Raw genomic sequence first — 21,408 nt, forward strand, 5'->3', positions numbered from 1 at the left:
GGATTCTATTTGCCGTACCTTTTTAAGATTGAGAAGTTTTGCGATTGATTCGTTTTTTGAGTGGGTTTCGCTACGCGCAAATATATTTTTCTTCGTATAAATTTGAAAAATTTCTTCTCCATGTGCAAATAATAGTTGCTTATTGCAGTTTTATTAAACTGGACGTCCAACGTCTGAGTCCATTAAAATTTAAATTAAAACTATGAATTATTATTAACTAGGTTAATTGTTCCTAACTGTGTTATATTCTTAGACCAAACGTAAATATTTTCTCGTCATCATTCAAATTACGCAATTGCGACAGTTATCTCCACTGCGTTGACAATGAAGATGAACTAAAAATATACACGCATTCTATGAGTATTTACTAACAGGATACATTAGTTAATGAGACGATTCTACATTTATTTTTTGGTTACTAGAAAATGTATATTAAAAAGAAATCTGGTCAACATGAGTGTATATTGAATCGTCAAATCTCATCCACATAGTAGTTGTTGGTTCAAACTGTAGTGTGCAAACTGAGGCTGTACTTGTATTACAGCCGACGCCCCCAAAGAAACCCCCCCGACGGAATCTGTCGGTGTCCCCCACCCACGCCAACTCCCCCTCCTCCGGCTACAGCTACGAGCTAAGGGCGCACGCCAGGAGCCAGGATGATTTGGATGAGATACAGGTAATAGACCAACAAATCACGGAGTTATTTCAACAAAATTAGACGGATATAGTTTAAAAATTGTGGTCTTTTATCAACCGAATGTTCTTTTTTTTTGGGCAGATATTTTTGGAAATTATAGACATAACATAGCGTTGTGTATTCCGTGTTACTCTGTTGATGGCATCTGAAGTCATTGTCGATATATCTATTGGAAACTTCTGGGACTACAATGTAACATTTGTTTTTTGTTACAGGGTGCTAAACATTACCTCAAGCATGGTCGCTCAGTAGATCAGTACGTGGACGGTAAACTATCGTATGCCGAATATGAGGAAAACCACAACTCTCCCAGAGTAATCCCCATCCCTAATCCCAGACCCAGTCTCAAAAATCGTTCGCAACCCGTCGCCATAACGGCCATGTACGAAAATGTCGTCATAAAAGAACAGAATCCTAGACGAAAACTTCGTAGAAACAATTTCCCACCTTCCTACGAAAACATCGAGATCAGAATGAACGACACCAGATCTAGAAAGTTCTCGAACCAAGAACGATCTTCACTTGAAAGTCTTTTAGACGATCAGTCGATGAATAGCCCAAGCGAATGCGAACGGTATTACGATAGGCATAAAGCGACTATTCCCTTGTCACCGACACATTACGACCAGCCCCCGACTCCCGACCATCCGCCACCGTCAGCCAAACAAGCAGAGAACAGCATACATGAACGCATCAGGCCGCTTAGTCAGGTTAGTCCTGATTGATGTTAGCACGCACAATGCACTATTACGTCATATTTTAATTAAAAATCTGTTGTATACAAAATCTTATAGTTAACCGTCTTGATGCATGAAAACAAAATCTATACATATCTGTATTTAATATCGAATTAAAAAAAATCATATTTCGTCTTTATCTGTAACAAAGAAGTAATTTGTAAAATTTTCGTTTGTCTATATATGTATTTGCTAACGCCTTAATATTTCTATGTAGTGCCCATTATGTTGTACTAGAAGATACGTTGACCTTTTCTATTATTTTGTGTTAGCTAGAATACAAATAACAAAAGTATATGTAAGTTACACTTATTTATTATAAATTATAGACTGTATTGATAAATAATTTTATTAATTAAGCGTCAATAGCCTAATGATTAAGGAATCGGATTTCCGACCACGAGGTCGGGGGTTCGAATCCCGCCATTCGACTATTGTCGTAAACCATATCCTAGCACAAGCCTAGAGCTGAGTTGGAATGGTAAAAGAAATATTAGTGAATTTACAAAAAAAATCTGCTAATATTTTATTTTAAAAAAAATCCGACATGAATGCATTCTCCTAGATTGACCTCCCAAATAGTTGAGTCTCTGGAATTCAGTATCATACAATTTGTAATATTTATATTGCTGCATAATTTTTATTTTATTAACAAATACATTACGACATTTCTTTTAAATAGTTTTATAACGCACTAATATTTGCATCTCCTTTAAACAACGCATGCGTATTGCCTCTGCCTTATCGTTGACAACTTTATCATTATTTTCAATAAATATTTTCAAATATTTCAGCTAATTATGGAGGTTGTGGAAGAGATAAGGATTAGGAAAAAGTCTCAAGGTGACGTCACCAATAGTTAAAACTGTTAACCTCAGGGCATTTAAAATGTTCTGTGATAAATAACCGCCATTCTGGCGTTCGGTGCTCTCAGTAATTAAACGTCAGTTAATGCCAACCTTAGTGTAGATTTTCCGTAGAAATCTACACTAAGGATTTTCTTAAGTGACTGCGTGGTATTTAAAGTAATACGTTATGTAAATAGATTATTAAGCTAAATGCTAAGGTGCTATTTCGTTAGTATTGTTTAAATATTTTCAGTGAGAAATAATTTTGGTTAATGTTTTGTTTTTTTTTATGAGGCCATTAGGTATTTTCTAAATTGTGTAACCGACTAATATCAGTATTCTATAAAATTACCTTTTTAAATGTTTTATATTTTTAAATTTACGTTTCCTATTGTGTTTAATTGTATTATTATATTTTTAGAAATGTTTGATAGAATACGGCATTTCAAATGCATTTGATAAACTCGTACTAAAACTTTTGTATTACAAAATTACAATGTGATCTATTTCACATTAAAAATTAATTAAAAATCGAAATAATATGAACTTTACTATTTTAATCCTTATGAATTTAATTAATTGAATTTTACCGTTATTAATTTGTTAAGAAATTCTAAAGACAAAAAAAAATGTTTCAATGAAATCATGACAGAATATGACTTACAAAGTATTCAATATAATTAGTAGACTGAAGTATATTTAATTAGAATTTATCAGGCATTTCTTGTTTCCTTTTGTTAATTTTAGTCTTTGCTAATTTTTCAAACAAAGCGAAGTAAACAAAAATGACATCAAAACAAAATTGTCTTAAGAAATAAAGAAATACTGCATAGTTAATGTTTAAAATTAGAATTTTGCTATTTTTTTTAAAAAGGCAATTTTGTTGTAACATTTTTGTTTATACCACTTTGTCAAATGAATTAGCTCGAGTATTTAGTTATTTTAAGCTATCATTTGTATTATTTTCGATTTTATTTAGTTATATTATTTTAATAAAGCTTTATTATTGACATTTTTGTTGTTTTATTTTTAATTGTTTCTTATGTTTTTTTTGTCTATGTTTTCTCTGCTATATTTTTTTAATTAATAGATCAATGATTTAGTCGAGGGTGGGATTTTATGATTTGTAAATACATATTTCTGGTAATTATTTTGGTAGGAAATGCTGTGACAATGTCATCTTTTGTTTTGTTTGAGAGATACAACATATAATTCAGAACGCCAAGAAACAAATTATCTCATAGCAATTTCTTATCAAAGTTACTTAGTTTTATTTTCTACAGGCGCTCTCTTTTTCAAAATTGAAACATATATCACGTCGATAGTTTATAAACTCACTAGCAATATTTTAAAATGACACTTATTGATACATATATTATTTTTTTTAAAGCAAACGTTATTAACTGTACACTTGATTTTTATAAATTGACACAATCTTATTAAAATAGATAAATATCGCAGGCGCCTCACACAAATCAACCAGCAATAAGGTAAATATGAAAAATTGCACACTTTCGAAACTGGACAAAAAATGATGATGAAACGGCAGTTTTAACTTGCAATCAAGGCAAAAAAGTAAAACATTAAAGTATTTCTTCTAATTTTTTTATAATGCAAGCAAACAAGCGCATAAGTACTATATTGTCTTTACAGAAATGAAAGTTTACTTGGCTGTCTGTTATAATTTTAAATCTGTGTTTAATATTAAATAAATTTGACTTAGTTATCTCATCAACTGAATAATATAATGTGTTGTATAGTTTAAGTGAGTTATTGATAGTTATTAAAGGGCACTTTTAGGTAATTCGACAATAAGATGATTTTTATAACTGACGCCGAGATGAAAACAAAATGGTAAGAGTAAATATACAGGAAAATCCCTAAGAATGTAATCTAGCCAATGCCAAAATATTTCAAGGCCATTTTACTGACTCCATAACAACAGTTTCGATCCAGTATTTAGGTTATCTATAAAAATAGCATCAAAGGCACACATTGTAAGCTTGTCCGGCTATCGTTATAAATTGAGATGGAATATTTATTAAGCTCTCCAACACTTTCTAAATCTTAACTCTAACTTCGGCACTATAGCACGTTTTTATTTAATATACTAATATTTCTTGTGCCATTCCAACTAAGCTTGTGCTAGGATATGGTTTACGATAATAGTCTAAAGGCGGGATTCGAACTCTCGACCATGTTATCGGAAATCCGTACCCTTAAGAAATAGGCTATTGGCACATCTTAGACATGTTAATACGATCGAAATATGTATATGGAATTTTAACGATTGCCTATATTTTGCTAGGAATACAAACGGAGATCCATGCTGCGCGACAGTCAAACGGAGACTGACATGTGTTTGCTACGCGCCGCGTCCGCTGCATCAGTAGCTAGTGGTGCCACGGACCGCAGCGGGAACACTGACAACTACGTGGAGGAGTACGTCTGCGATGTACCATTCGCTGGTAAGTATATAGGTATTATTTCTAATACTTAACAAAGATTTCCTTAGAAGCAGACCGATTAGGCCCTAGGATCGAGTGAAACTACGACCTACCCTCTACATGGAGAAATCTTTTCTTATTTCTGTGAATTGTATGCAGCATTACTACTTTTTGCTTATTCTGTGATTACTTTGAAATTCCACTGCCCTGACGCTTGTTTTTTTGTGTTTCTTTTTTTAATATAGAGAGATCAAAGAATAACTAACTTTTTAGTCTGATAGTCTTAATTCTCTGTAAAAGACAAGAAACAACGACTCCTGAAAATAAAATAACGGTACTGGTTTATTGCAGTTATTGAAAGTGAAACACGAATATAAACTTTCAATTCTTTACGATTATCCAATTCGATGCAATTACTTCATGTAGTTATTCGATATTTAATCATTACTGTCAGTATACAGTTATATTAACGCAATATAAAATTACCTTTTTTATAACTAATCAATCTCTATCAAGAGTTACAGCTATTAGCAATAAGCATGGCAATGATTGGTTACGAAATGTCCGCACATGAATGCAATTAATGATTTACGATTATAGATGCAGTGTAGGGCATGTTGAGTAATGGTTAAACCTTTTAGATATTATTTAAAAAAAACTTATCACTATTAGTGATAGTTATTTTGTAGTTGCTTATTCATGATGTTTGTTATTATGTACCTTAATATATTTGTAGTGTTTTAATTTAGTTGTAACCCTCGAATTGTTTCACAAAGCATCAGTACTAAAGTTTAAAAATCATCTCAAAAATCGTCGAAAGCTTTGTGGGTAGTGTGAAAATAAAACGCATCGGATCCAATCAAATATTGGTGAAATATTTGATTGGGGATTTTCTGTCGATGTTGCGGCTGTTTGCATACCGACAGTCCGCTCTCTGTTTGCGAAACAAATAAAAGAATCGACCAAAATTCACTATTCACGCCTTCCATTGCTATTGTCTATTATTTGGGAATACAAAAAGACATTCAGATTTTTGAATAGTCTTGTTTTTAATCAAATAAATGACATTCAAAATATTATTCTTCATCTCGCAGTTAATACGCTGTTTATAAGAAAACTCTACATCAACATTAAATAGTATAAAGAACATTTCAAAATCAGAGAGCATCTGATTTATGTAACTATTTACTTAAATGTAGATCTATTTGAAATCGATTAATCGGAAGACATCGATAGGTCGATTGATAAAAATCTCAATCTCCCATATAACAATTTAATCCTTAAAAACAGACCATACTTGATGTAACGGAACATTATTTATGTTAGCTCCTAATATTAAGGAATATATTATACTACAATATGTATTTTAAATAACAATCTTACTAATCCTACAAATATTATAAATGCCAATGTAAAATTGGGATGGATATTTGTTTGAAGGTAGTAGAACGGCTGTATGGATCTCGCTGATTGGCACATATGCCGATTATAGTCTGGAAGAACACATAGTCTACTAGTTAAGTTTTTTAATACGGCGCGGACGGAGACACGGGCGGGGTGACAGCTATTTTATGTCTGAATGTATTTTGTTATGATCGTCACTATAACCTTCAACAAACTCATACAAAAACTAGTTCCTTTCTAATAACAAGTAAAAACGTGCTCGTAATGCACCAAGCTTTGACCCGAATGACTCTATTAAGTTAACAATTCTTCACGCCTCACGGAATATGATAGACGTGATAATGCGCTCGAATACATATTAATGTAACTAAAATGCTGCTAGCGTGTATCGTCAACAAAATTTGAAAAAAATTACTTTGTGACTTACATATTTCTAAAAATGTTTACTTTGAATAATATTTGTAAAATTAATTTAATATTTTACTTCTAATATATAAGAGTACAAAAAGCATGCATGCTATGGGCATGGTTTTAGGAGCAAAGAACAGCATATGACAAAGAAAAATTCAAATATGAATGAGAAGATGTAGATCGGTATGGGTAAGCCAATGAAGAGAAGTAACTTAAAATGTTACATACCTCTGCAATTCCTTGTGACGTTGCCAAATGTAAACAATGCATAGGTATCTCCTTCTCTTTGGCGCTAGGTACCTTTGATAATATATGTAATTCATAGTAAAAACCCAAAAATACATTTTCAATTTCGTTAAATAATATTTTGAATCGAACTTGTTATAGCAGCATTTTAATGTTTTTTATCAAGCGTGAATACTAACAAATTTTTATAACTATATCTCGTGTAACAAGCTATTATAACTGTCTTACAACACAGTTATTCTGTGATTACTATTGTGCTTAAATATAAAGTAGAGTTGGCAAAGGTCAATATATTTTTTATTGTAGTTAATTGTTACAGGTAAATTTTTCTTTGAGAAAAGTGCATATACACCTTCATTAGATATTTCTAACTTTAGATAATTAAATGTAAATTTATTATATTATTATATATATATAATTCTGCTTTTACTTTATCAAACATGAAAAATAATAAGTACAAACATTTTTACCGCTTTTATACGTAATTTTTCTTTTATGGTATTTCTTTCTAATGCTTATCAGTAAAGTGTAAATGATATGAAATGTGTTAATGATGTTTCAAGTTTCAAATTAAATAATTGAAAGATATTTACGAGGTACGACCGCAGATGGCATCGCGGTTTCCTCATACCGAAACTAAAACTTGATTTACTCGTTCCAACCGGCATTAGGGTAACCGCAAGAACTTCCTTCTCCTCTTACAAAATTTCTAGTTTTAATACGATTCGTAAGATGCAATTCACATGAACGAAACGTGTCGTTGCGATTTTGAAACAAATGAAAATATAACCTATACAATAAACGTCATTTTAACGAGATATACTTGAAAAAGAAAAGTTCAACTTATGTTTCAAAAAATCAGTGAGAATACGTGGTGGACACAATATACCATTATAGAACACCCTGTCTATTATTACAGTATGTAGCTTTAGTCACGTATAGTTTTAAAACAAACAATTATTTCTCCGTGTCTTATCTTAGTAATGGTTTTCTATTTATCTGTCGCATGTAATTATTTCCATGCCAACTGTCCGTATAATCAAATGTAAACATTTACTGTGAGTTTACCAAAATACCTTTACGAAAATGCCTTGTTATTCCCTCATTAAAAAAAAATAAAAGTTAAAAAAGATAGATCGACGATTGAACATTGTTACTTATTGGTTCGTTTGATTCATCAATTTCTCGAAACCAAATCCTTCTTTACAACTTCTAAGTACAAGTTCTTTCAAAGAGTCATACTTCAAAGAAAAAGCACTAGAAAAATTTACCGCCGCCTATTAAAAGTAAGATTCCTTAACAAAAACACTAATTGTACATTAACCCTCCTGCCTATTGAATAGAATACCTGTTATTGGAACAAAGGCCCTACTAAAGTGCGACAAAGCGTATCGGCTAGGCAAGACAACCGTGCGATAGTGCGCGCAAAAAGCGCAACTAAAGCGGCGCGGGCGCCGACTCGATGAGATCTTTTGTACTTATTAACGTACGGTTTAGTTAGTTTGTTTAGTTTGTACTTACATAGCTAATAACGTTATAAAAATCTGTTCAAATGTGTAAATTTCACATGTAAATAATATTATTTAAATATATCGACTTTATTTTAGACTAGCTGTCGACCGCGATTCTGTCCGCGCGGAACTAAAAAAAAGTAGTAGCCTATGTGTTCTTCCAGACTATGTTCTACATCTATGCCAAATTTCAGCGGGATCCGTTCAGCTGTTCTGGAGATACGTTTAAACAAACATCCATCCGTCTAAACATTCGCATTTATAATATTATGAACATTAAACATCTTCACTAAATAAAGATTAAGTCAATACTTAAATTCCAGTCCTTTAGTGCAAATTCAATATGAGAAATAAAAACTTTTGGTAATGAATTATATGTTTACTTGCTTGGACCACGATATAATGTTATGCGTTTTCTCCCATTCGTAACTGCTAAGGTCGTTCGTTAAGTGTTAATATATTCTGACGTAACATAAGATCTTACTACAGGGTGTTTCGTAAAGCTTAAGGTTGTTAAATCAGGACAGCCTTTTACATGTTTACAGCTGAAGCTGATGAAATTATTGCATGAAAATGTTAACTGATCGTCGGTTTCTGAGACTAAAATTCCTGTATATAATAAAAATATTGTATCTCTGTTTTTTCAAAGATAATGAGAGGGATAACGATTTGTTTTATACAGGGATATAAATCTCTGAAACAAATGATGAATGAATTGTTTTTCGACTAGATCAGTATATAGAGAATAAACTTACTTACTTAAAAATAAATAAATTAACTTACTGAGAGAAACGAGATTAATGTAATAGAAAAGATATGAACTTTCAATCTTAAAAGTTTTTTTTTTAGAGAGCCAACCTTCATTAAAATGATTTATATTATTTGATCAAAAAATAATATTTTTGATTTTAGAGAAGCTAATTAAATTTCAAAAAATTTATCCTTATGTTAGGTTTGATCCTCGTTTAACAACTACTACACGTTTATCGTACCGATTAACCTACAAGTTATAAATACCATTCCCTGACCTTTCTGACACCACATTTACTTTGTTACAAAATCAATTTTAAAGTGCGCATATCGGTGTGCAACATAATAATTGTAAATTTAGCTTTAAATAACTTTAATGACTTTATAAAGGATGTGCAATTACACATATCGTAACAGCGCAAGTTATGCGTTAAAAGATTAATAGTGTTGTAGAAGTAATCATTATTAATAATTATTATTTAGCTCTTCTTTACTATAGTAGGGTAAGCGGCTTGTATTGGACAGCTATATGTCCGTAAAACTACGTATGGTTTTTACATTTCAAACACTAATTTGAGAGATTTGCCATTTAGCCTTTTAATAGTCAACCTCAGTACAAAATGCATCCTTAATTTGATGCAAATTATCGAATCCTTCTGTAATCTTAATCAAGTAACAATATCTTTTATAGTGTTTGTTTTCATAATTTATTTATTATTGTTTATTGCAACGGTGTCTGAAATATAGGTTCTTGCAATAAGACTCAATATCGTATAAAATTTATCGTCAATATATTAATTATCGGGAGTGAATAATTTAACATTTAACATTCAAGAATAACCCTTAAATAGTCAGTGGCCGTGCGCGAGTCGATTGTCGCTAAGATTTCTCGGGCGTCGCGCCGGCGACTCACGAAAACCAACGCCACATGCATTTAATTAGCAAATCGACCAGTCTAAAATGACCCTTAAAATTGTCACTTTAAAGACTGCTAGTAACATTTTTGTGGGTAAACATAATTTGCGTACGTATCCTTCCCGTCTGGACGGTGTGGCTCCGGGCGATGAATAATCAAGAATTGATAGCTATCAACAGAGTATTTATTGCTTGTTTTATTACATTGCCAATCGGCAAGTTTAATATTTACTTAATAAAGTTGTCATTTGTATTGTGCAAATAGTGTAAACTAGATGTTAGCCTCAAGATGTTAGACTCAACTATGGTCAGTTTTAATGATGCAGCTAGAATGAAAAAGTCTCCTTTTGGAAATTGGACTCAATCGAAATAAACTAACCATACAAAAGACTAATTTAGAAGCTTAACAATGGCAATTCGAATATTTTGTACAAGCAAAACTTTGAGGTTGTCAGTGGGGCGAAAAAAATTAAATCGGTTGAACATTCTGACATCGAGCTTGGACGAGGTGGTGTGAAAAAGAATATAGTTCTAAAAGTCTAAATGTAGTCAATTGTATCATGTTATTACACAATTCATTACCTGGTCTAAATTAATATCCCAGTTTACGTCTTTATTTATAAAGTCGTGAGATTACCAACCGATTCGATATAAAGTTGAGGATTTTTTTATTCTTGGCCATTGTCACTTTCTATAATATATTTTTTTTCCTTTTTCTTTCAGTTGCGGTAATTTTGCAATTGATATTGCAATAAAGATAAATAAAAATGATTATTGCTAATTCTGTTGTAATCAAAGAGCATTAAGGTTAATTGATTTCTAAAGTCGCGGTCAATATACCTTTTTGCTTTTAATTTGTCTCAAAGTAATTATGAGTTTGATCATAAGACTGTAATTTAATGAACAAGATTTGCATATTGTAATATTTAATTCTACGGAAAAGTAAATAAACATGTTTTTTTTAATTTAATTTCGGAGACTTCGCTATTGAATCTAATAGGTTTGTGATTATTTCCTTTTTTTCTTTTTCTAAAATACGAAGTTAATCTTTCGTAATTTAGCATGTGCCCAACGTCGTCACTTTTCCTTTACCGCGCAATTCGTAACCAAGTCAGGTATATATCCAGCCGTCAAACTATACCAGATGACAGTGGTAGAGCCCGCTTTAACATCTTCGCACGAATTGGCCCGGTTCGCCCGCTGAAATACCACGACCACAGAAGACATGCGTGAAGTGGAAGCAATTCCGCGTTTCGTCTGATGAGTGTGCGTCCCGGAGGCCTTATTCAGTCCTCTTTCCCTTCCCACCCTTTTTCTTATAAGGAAAGGATGGGACGTGGAAGTGGACTTTCCGGATGAGAGGTTGCATGGAAATGGAATATATTTTCTTTATGTGCATCCTCCCCTCATATGCAATTGCATATGTCTATGGGTAACGGTCACATCGCTATATCAGCGATTTCAGGTGGCCGCTCGCTCGTTTGCCACCTTATGATATTAAAAAGAAAGAAAAGATTTCTAAATGACTACATTTAGAATATTGCTAACCGATTTTTACTACAATTAAATAAAAATATGATTTTAACTATTATAAAAAACCAGCTGAAATTTTTAAGGCACAAACCTCTGGCGTCGTAAGAATAACCCTTTGGAATACTCATAAAATTCTTTGAAATGTTTGAGGAACGCATAAGGCACAACTGAACGTGATTTTATTTATATTTAGACAGTGCTCAGTCGCTTTGGACCTTAACCTTACTCAACATCTCTTCATAAATCATATACAAGATATTCTCTCTGCTACAGTTTGACATTTGACAGCTGTCAATTCGTCCTCCGGCGCGGGAGCAGTGGGCGCGGAGCAATGACACTGCCTTATTCCGTATATCGATCCAAATCGATCCCCCGACGATCTACGGAATGAGATCAATGACCTCATTACGATAACAAACCTACACGGCTCTTGTCCTCGATTTCTTACAAGCGCGAATAATCGGAAGTGTTTATAAATAGGTTTTTTTTTTAATTTAAGGTGGACTGCCGTGATCCCATTTTGAATGGTTCTTTTATTTAAGTGCATTTTAGTGGTAAATTTTATCATCTATTGAGACTTCTTTTACTTTTGTTTGAAAAGAACCCTTGAAGAAAAAAAGGTGTACGAAAAGGTTACGAAAAAAGGTGTGTCTTCAAAAGTTGTAGGTACTTGCCTCAAAATCTAATTACATGCAATTGAAGCCCTTGGCCCTTTCTCGGATGCTACCTGCCCTGCCTATTTACTAAAAATACCTCGGATGTACGCTGAATAAACATACAGATTTAACGTGCATTTAAATATCTCTTTTGGTACATACATGCGCAAGGTTTCGTTGTGATTTTAAAATTGGTCGGGTTATACCTGCGCTTGCGCATGGCCGATGATTTCGTCTGTCAGTTCAGTTGCTCGCGCGCATCGATCGAAAACGCCGCCTTTTTTGGATAAAGTGGAATTATAATTGTTTGTTTATTGTAGTCCTTATTGTGTTACCGTGAGAGTTCAAAAACAATTAATTTATTTAATGTGCAACAATAAAAGTGTCCAACAAATTTAAAACGATTTGTTTTCATTCGTTATCAAGTCAGTAGCTAATTTAATTATTTATAATCTTCGCGATAAGAGTGATAGTGGTTTGGGCGACATTCCAAAGAGGTTTTTATGTTCGAAAATTTTTGATTTGAGGTTTTAGCGAATTTGAGAGAATTGCTGAGATTGTGTAAGTTTGGAGAATTTAAAATAAACCGAAAGTATTAGTTTATCCGGGGCAGGATTGTCGCAAGAGTTATATTATTGTTAAGGTTTTTTATTGTATAAACATCCTGAGATGACATATTTCATAACGTCCATCTTAAACAATGTGTACTGTGTAAAAAACCTATAACATTTAGAAAACTAATTAAGTTTCTATTTGTATTGTAGCTACGTTTTTGTATTTTCCATTGGTCTGTTATCGACTGCAATTAATGCTTAATAATAATTAATTCCTAACAAGTTATCAGAATTGCAGCTAATAAATAATTTAAATTGAACACCTACATATTTATACGAAACTGCATATCAGTGTACAATTTAATCAAAAAACGATAATATACCAACATGCACTTTTGTAACTCATACCTACATGTTTATAATTTCTTTCACAATAATTTTTATCGTCAATACTTTTGCAATGAGAAATATATGACTTTGTATTTCTCACTAATAAAATATTTATTCCTTAATAATTTAAACTAATATACCTATTATACTATAAACTTAATTTAAATAACGATAAAAACTTGTCAAATATCCGATCCAAACTGAGGATGCTCGATAGTTATTCTTAGTTAGTTTTAACAGTTATGTAAGCGTTGACGTATCGTTGATCATCATTTCGATGAATCATTGTTGATTTTAGGCAATGTTGAGTTTGCTTGTGTTTTCTTTACAAACATTTAGATAATCTGAGATATGCCGCTAGCGTGGTATCGGAAGGTCATGATCATTGCGTTGTACGACCAGTTTTGTACAATTACGTTTATATTTACATATATTCTTGTTGCTTGTTTCTTAAACTTGTTTTAGTACAGGTTATTGTTATTATAGATTTGATTTTGTGATGTATTTATTGTAGAAATTAGATGGTTATATTTTACTAGTATTGTAAACATAAATTGTGGTTAGTACGCTCAAAAATATTTAATTTTATTCAAGGTACTTAATAGTTATTCTAATTCCTACGGTATAGGTTTCCAATATCGAAAAAAAAATCTTTAATTCTACTTTTAATAACTATTTCGAAAGCTCCTAATACATTTTATTGTCAGTATCAATTACCTATTGAAATAAATATCTATTTGAAGCATCCGTTCTGTAATTAGCATCACCAAAGCACGTCACTACAGGAACGGTTCCTTGTTACGTTTCTTTATCAATTTCTGGAGAGCTTCCTTTCAAGTGGATACCGGATGGTAACGATTAATTTTGAAGTTCCCCTAAGTTCCGACTTGTGTCAGCAAAAAATGTATGGGTGAAAGTAATTTTATCTTCCCCTAGTGACTTTAAAATTTATACTTAACCTAAGATTAACTGCGTTCCAATATACAGTAACTACTATTTTTAGTAGAAAGTTCTAAGAAAAGCAATTATTTGTGAACATTACAAATTCTAGACTGTTATTTAAACATTTGCAGTCATACAACTTTAGAGGAGTTAGTAAAAGACAGGGCGTAATTTTAAATGTAACGAAATCCGTGCGCATATTTATTTGAAATTCGATGAATATAACAACATATATAAGCCATACTGTATTTAATTATATAAATAATGATTATATTTATAAGATAAATGGCGGGTTAGCACAGCGGGAAAGGGCTGATTGAGAGAGGAAGGAAAGAGTAGCATCCTGTGGTTTTATGGAAGACTGAACATAGGTCTTCTATAAAACAAATGAAGATAAAATTAAACGCACACCGTATTTGGAGGTTATTTTCCATTAAATCGTTTATTATTCATGTGCCGTAAGGCTTACGATAGACGATTGTAAGATACACGAGAAATTTATATTAACATCATGACTACACAAACTTATTTCGTAACGATTTCTTTTTTTAATTAAAAGAGTAATTGGACAATTTATCTTGTAGTTTTATCTATATTAGTTTCCAAACTTGTTTCCGGTAATATGCTAAAGCGGTATTGAATCAACTTATTTTATGATTGTCTGTCAATCAATTTGGACTTTTTAAATTTATACAACTTTTATGGTATCAAGTTTTAAGATAATATATTCGATAATTTATACTTTGAAGTTTCTTTCTGCGTTGACACTGATCAATGTATTAAAAAGTGTGCACTTTTTTACGTTGTATTGGGACAATTTATATTTATTTTATCGATATCATTATCGATACTGCCCTGTATTTTACGAATTAACTACATCAGCTGTCATTTCCAACCGTTTGCCTAATAGAGGGTTTGTTTATTTGAGATATACCTACAAATAAAGTTACAGTAAGGAAGGCATTGACAATGAAAACGGCCCCTGCTGCCGAGCAACGCAGATGTTTGACATAATAGATAAAAAGATCCAACGGATGACCATATGTATGCGGGTAGGCAATGAACAAATAATGCCCTATTTGCTGATTGATATGAGAGTTTCCTTTAAAGATGTAATGATATAAGAATATTACTGGATTTTTATGATCTTGAGTACAGAGGTTAGGCCTCATGTAGGATTAGATTGCGATTAATTTGATCATAAGATTGAGGTAGGACCTTGATAATTACGAGGATAATCTATTATAACCCGACTGAATTACGAGGGTAATGTGTTGTGGTAATGTAGAATTGATTTGAACGTTTCTTTTACTACCTCGTTAAATTACTACTTCGTTGAATGGGAGTTTACACAAACTATGTCAATATAGCTTTTCTATTTATATATTTGTATAGTTTCTTGTAATCAACTAATCCAAAACACGTTTGCCACTCTGTGTTAATCACGTAGTATATGTTTCCAACTAACAATATCTACATTTAAATGTTACCACAGCTTGACAATTTTACGACATCATTACGTAACAGACGATCCAACGATAAGCTCGTATGGCAGTATTTTATAATCCTCGAAAGTCAGCAGCGATGTATGTTAATGCTTTGTTACTTGCGCTACAGTCTGTCACAACTCTCATTATAGACTTTCTGTATGCAACGGGAAGTGTACGCTTAGTATTGTTGTACTCAAACATAATGCAAGTAACACACGTTAGGTTTTTAACCAAACATAACGGTTAAAGTTGCATGTATGATGTAGTTTAATTGTACACATAAATGTAGTTTTGCGACACAACCGAGAGGTACATGTAAGTTATACATATAAAGTCAAAAATGCAAAATCTAACGTGTGTTGCATAAAATGAAAATCTTGGTAACTTAGTGATGTAATGGTGGAGGCGCATTTGAAATAAACCACGTTAAAATGGAAAGGAGCTCTCAAATTTGTTTGAAGTTGACTTAAAACCCTTAGGGGAATATTCTGATAATATAATCGACTGTGCAAACGTCGAATAGAAAAAAGACGATCGTCAAACATGGATAGATAAAGTAGATACTATCTAGTGAAACGCAGTTGCGATGTGTTTGCATTGTTCCCAGTGAGGCAACGTTTATCAGCTCAGCCGGATGCTAATGCTGCAGGTATAATAAGGAAAACACGCATCTGCGTGGTTTAAAAACTTTGAACAACGATCATCGTCTTGTTTCATATTCTTTACATCCCTACTTGTTTTTCTTTTTATGTTCTGTTCAATGTTTTAATCTCAAGTTAAAATACTTATATGTAATTAATATTTAACTAGTAGTGGATGACAATTTACATTTTTTTTTTGTAAAAACTAACACAGGCTCACATTTCTACTGAAAGGCGCGAACTGACAATGTAATAGTGACATAGAAATTTTCTTTGATATAGACACTATATTACAAGTACGCTTCTCTGCGCAAATGTACAATGGAGTGCAATAAAATGCAATCACTGATTATTTCTAAACAGTGCTTCATAGTTCTAATCACATTTGTACGTGACTGTACCTGACTGTTCTCATTTTAGTTGGCACGTTATTTCCATCGTCATTCGTCACACAAATTCACACGACATGCAACACAATAACACAACTGCTCTCATATTATCACTATAATTATGATGATTCAAACACGACCAATCATATTTGACCTCCCTTGTAATCATACGGTCCAACATCATAGAACATCACAAAGGCCTCGTTTCCATTGTTATTGTTCTACATTAAGTGGTCGTTAAGTGACCTCTAAATGAACTCTGATGGCCGCAATAAGTGATATCATCAACTTTATGCGGGGCACGACCTTCATTGATGCAGATTCAATCATTCTTCATAAGAAAATTTTAATCAAATATAAAAAGTATAATATCATTCTTAGATTTTAAGTCCGTGATATCTTCAGGGTAACAGTCCATAAGACGTAGAAAATCAATGATATCATCAACCGATACATTAAAAAAAAGAAAGTGCGTGACGTCATCTTAGCAAAAGCTCTTCAAAGGCCATTAGACCCTAAACGGACGTAATTTGTCTCCGTTGCCTCTACTTGACTATTTATTCTATTCCTCGTGGTATCTTTTTGATTATCGCGAATCTGAGCTCTAATTTGAAGGGTCGTAGGTTCATTTATGTTTGTACAGTTGTATCTATTTCAGTCGTTAATTTCTGCAGTGTAATCCTCCACGCAATTGCTTGATTACAACAATTAATAGCAATTGAAAGGAATTCGGTCGACTTCCTACATTTTATTGTTTATATTCTTTAAAACAATAGTTACAAACGATTTATTCGTTTATTTCGACATATCGTCTTCCCTCTCATTATCTTTGACAAAACAGAGATAACAATATGCTCCAATCGAGAATTTTGGTTTCAGAAACCAACTGTTAAGTCACAATTAAAACGTCATTAATTTCTTTACAATCTTTGGTTTTGAATTGGTATGAACTATCCATATTTGTATTGAATCCTTTTCTATGTATCATATAATTTGATATATTTTTATTACTACTCTAAGGTCATCGACTTTTATGTCAAGGTTCAATGTTACAAAGTTAGATTGTTTTGTTTTGAGTATTTTTTTTTTTATTAATAAAATACACGTACGACATAAATTGTACGTTGTAATTTGATAGCAATTTACTAAGACTGAATTCGTATTTGTGCGATAGCATTGACCTTTTTTTAAATGCATACAAACGTCAAATAATAAATTGCTTTTCTATTAGCAAATAACGTCAAAATTTTTTTTATCTTACAAATAGTATAAATGTTTAGATGGATGTTTTATAGAAGACATATCTAAAACGAATCAATAGATTTTGCTGACATGTGGCTAAGATGTAGGACGAAGTTTGGAAGAACCATAGCCTACTTATTAAGTTTTTTTTTAGTTCACGCGGACTGAATCGCGGGCGACAACTAGTCTACACATTAAAAAAACCGGGAGTTGGTTGACTTCACACATATCTTTGAATTTCTTCGTAGCTTATAGAAATCATTAACTATGTATGCGGTTTAGCATTTGATTCATCGTCATCATCAGCTCTCACATTATATTGAATTGGTATTAAATTGTACGCAGTTCACCTTCATTCAGTTTGTCAGTTCATACGAGTTAACTATTCGTGCGCCGGTGGGCAAGTACGTACGGCGGTTGTTATGCAAATAAGGGCTATTACATTTGTATGTGCCTCTGTCTGTGACGCAATGTCTCGCGCGTGACGACGCGCTTAGGGATACCAAATCTATTACTTACATTAGGAAATTTTTATTCTAGAACTAAGATTAGTCAGGTGTATCAATAACACGCCCTACTTAATTATTATCCTAAAATAACGTCTTTAACAGATAAACTAAATGTAATTTCTGCTTTAATTACAGATTGTGTTTACTTTTTACATATTTGGTGATGAAAAAATAATTACCAACGTACAAAGACTGTATTTTATTTAAATAATTTCTTTCTTATCTATTATAAAATACATTTGTTAGCGGCTACTTTAATTGTTATTTTTATTGCATCTCTTTACTAGTAAATATCAATAAAACGTTTTCCTTAAACATTTGCAAATTAATAACATGAAAAATAATGTAATCTTTGTACTGCTAGAAAGTTGGTAACCACTTTATGTATGAACGTGCTCGCTCGTGCTGCCATTGAAATTCTTGCTTAAATCTACGAACGATTTGTTTGACAATTTGCCCGTTTATATTAGAAAGTCCTTTTCGCGGTTAAAAATCTGATAGTGTTTAGAGTCGATGAATAATTCGTTTATATTTTGCAATTCGTCCTTACAGCTTAGTACATATTAAATAATTTAACGTTGGTAATTTAAATTAAGGTAATTTTTTTCTATTCATTAAGTTACTAAATAAAAACAATGTCATATTAAAACCAACTGTCAAAATTCGCGCCAAAGATCTCCCGCGCGCGCGGTTACAATAAAACGATTCGAAAACGGCGTCAACGCGGCGCCAGTATCGCGTTCGACCTTTTTGTTTGCGAGCGCATTGTGTGCGTCTCGAACACTGCACATCAATTAAACCCTGCATTTATTCAGGTTGCAGTATGCACACAAACATTTCCTGTCCCACTTAACTTCGCCTGTAATCCTATATGACTTGTTAGAAAGTAACACTTAACAAATGAAAAAGGATCACACTTGATATGTCAGAACGGTGTCAAAATGTACCAACTTAATTATTCCAGTAGTCAAAGACGATGCCCAATCATAATTGTCAAACTACTTTTAGAAATAGTTTCTCTGTTTCCGTTCAATAACTTAAAAAAAGATTTTTCATGTACATCTTTAACGTCAGATACCTTTGCAATATTTTACGACAAATTAGCGTGGCAGCACCGAATAATATTAATACTCACCGTGGGTTTCTCAGACCAAAATGCCTGTGTAAAACATATTGTTATCTCTGTTTTGTCAAAAATAATAATAGGTATATGTATTGCAAAGATTTCGGTCTCAGAAAGCAACGGTAGATATTCTCGCGTTCCTAATAAGCATGGAAGTAATGCAAGAATTATTATTTAAGAACGTACAAATCTATATGCAATCTGTAACTTTCTATAAATTGTTACAATACCGTAAATAGAGAAATGATTCGCTACGCTTTAGAAACACCGGCGTGGTAATCAGTCTCGGGTCATGGGATTATTACAGGTTAAATTCGTACCGAAGAGCGTTACCACGGGAAAGCTTCGCGATGCAATAGAATATTCTCGTCGTAATGCAAATCGAATTATTATGATGGTCAGTTAGTTTAATAGTGAAAGTTTTCATCGTTATTGTAGCTTGAGATATTGCAAAATTATTTCGCTCTTGGCTAAAAGTAATATTTTCAATTAGATTTTATTTGGCTATTATTGGTCGTATAAATTTAATATCGGTTTAATCTTACTAATATTATAAATGTGAATTGGTGAGTTACTAATCAATTTTCTCATAATTAATATGTTTACTGCAAGTAACTGACCATAATGACCATGCCTAAGAATATGAGGACCTGAATATAAATCCTTATGGAGATATTTGTAAATCAACTAAAAAGAGAGTAGGCCGAATTAAAAAGGCGATCTAATTGGAACTTGATTCTGACAAAACCATTATAGTCGTTTGGTCGTGACTTTTTCAAAGAAAGCTAAACAAAAAGAGATAAAATGTTATAATTTTGAATGTGGCCATTAACATATTGTCCGTATTTAAACATGTCTCGGGACACAATGGTCGTTTTATAGTGATTTATGCGAAGATAAGCGCTCGCTGTAACGGTCACAAAAAAAATGGCCGCCCAAACACGTGTCGACTTCAGTTCCAAAACTTTAGAATCACACGTCACTCGTTCGCAGGGTTTTATTGTGTTTGTCCTTGCTACGATTAATTTGTCGTTTGTCACAATATTTTGGGCTCCGATTTTTTAATTCTTCATTTCGAGCATTTTAACTGCTGCGTTAGGCAGACTCGTATGATAAGATAAATTCGTTCTGTGTCTTGATTAGTGAATCGAAAAATCTATTTCCTTCCAATAATCTAGAATTTAAAACAGTAAATTCGTTTATTAATAGATCGAACAAATTCTCTATTTTGGTTTGAAATAAATAAACATTCCTTAAACTAGTGTTTATTGTAATAATACACGGTAAGTGGAATTTGAAAACGAATTCTAAATTAGAAAAATTTCTCAAACAAATACGTGTGGAATTCAATAAATCTAACTGTCTTTCTGAGTTAAATTACGTTTAAATAAATACACATATTATTAATTTTACAATTGCTAATAACCAATTAACAATAGAATCTCGTATCCTCAATAGCTATCCAGCAATTAAATCTCAATGTTGCTATAACCTAGCCGCCACATCCGATACTTGAGGCTTGGTTACTGAACAAATAATTAAACCGCGACTTAACGACGGCTAAACATAAAGAGAATCGTTTCAAAATTTATATCCCACAAAACACTCGAGAAAAACAAAAGTTTACAGTTATATGAGACGGGAAACGATTTGTGAAATGTAAACATCCAATTTTGTTTCGATATACATTGCTGGTTTTGATTCGCACCGATTGAGTATTTCTAAACAATAACATTAATCGATATAAAGCTTACTCAAACTTACGTCTCTGCTAGAAATTGAACTTAATAAAAAATAAAGTATACGTAAAATGTATGTTTACTTCTAAAGTTATAGTCGCATATGTATCACTATTATCAATGCCAGATGTTTCGTTTCAAATAAAACAAACGACCTTCTCTTCTAAATCTATCTGTTGACTGACGCGTGTATTTAACAACACAAAACTTTAGGTTACGCGGTTAACTTTTTAA

The 21,408-nt window shown here is 32.4% G+C and overlaps 1 protein-coding gene across 4 annotated transcripts in view; it reads left to right on the top strand.

The window, feature by feature from the left end:
* LOC106120704 (uncharacterized) overlaps positions 1-21,408 on the top strand; it is a 70,451-nt gene that overhangs the window by 26,548 nt on the left and 22,495 nt on the right. For 3 of the 4 annotated variants that reach the window (XM_013316076.1, XM_013316077.1, XM_013316075.1), the window contains exons 9-11: positions 545-676; positions 913-1,407; positions 4,591-4,750. In XM_013316076.1, coding sequence (XP_013171530.1) covers positions 545-676; positions 913-1,407; positions 4,591-4,750 — 787 coding nt within the window. The remainder of the gene's footprint in view (positions 1-544; positions 677-912; positions 1,408-4,590; positions 4,751-21,408) is intronic. The other variant, XM_013316078.1, reaches the window with a different exon arrangement.

This window comes from Papilio xuthus, unplaced genomic scaffold (genome assembly GCF_000836235.2).
Source record: "Papilio xuthus unplaced genomic scaffold, Pxut_1.1 DF826949.1, whole genome shotgun sequence".
In the NCBI taxonomy this organism is placed as follows: domain Eukaryota; kingdom Metazoa; phylum Arthropoda; class Insecta; order Lepidoptera; family Papilionidae; genus Papilio; species Papilio xuthus.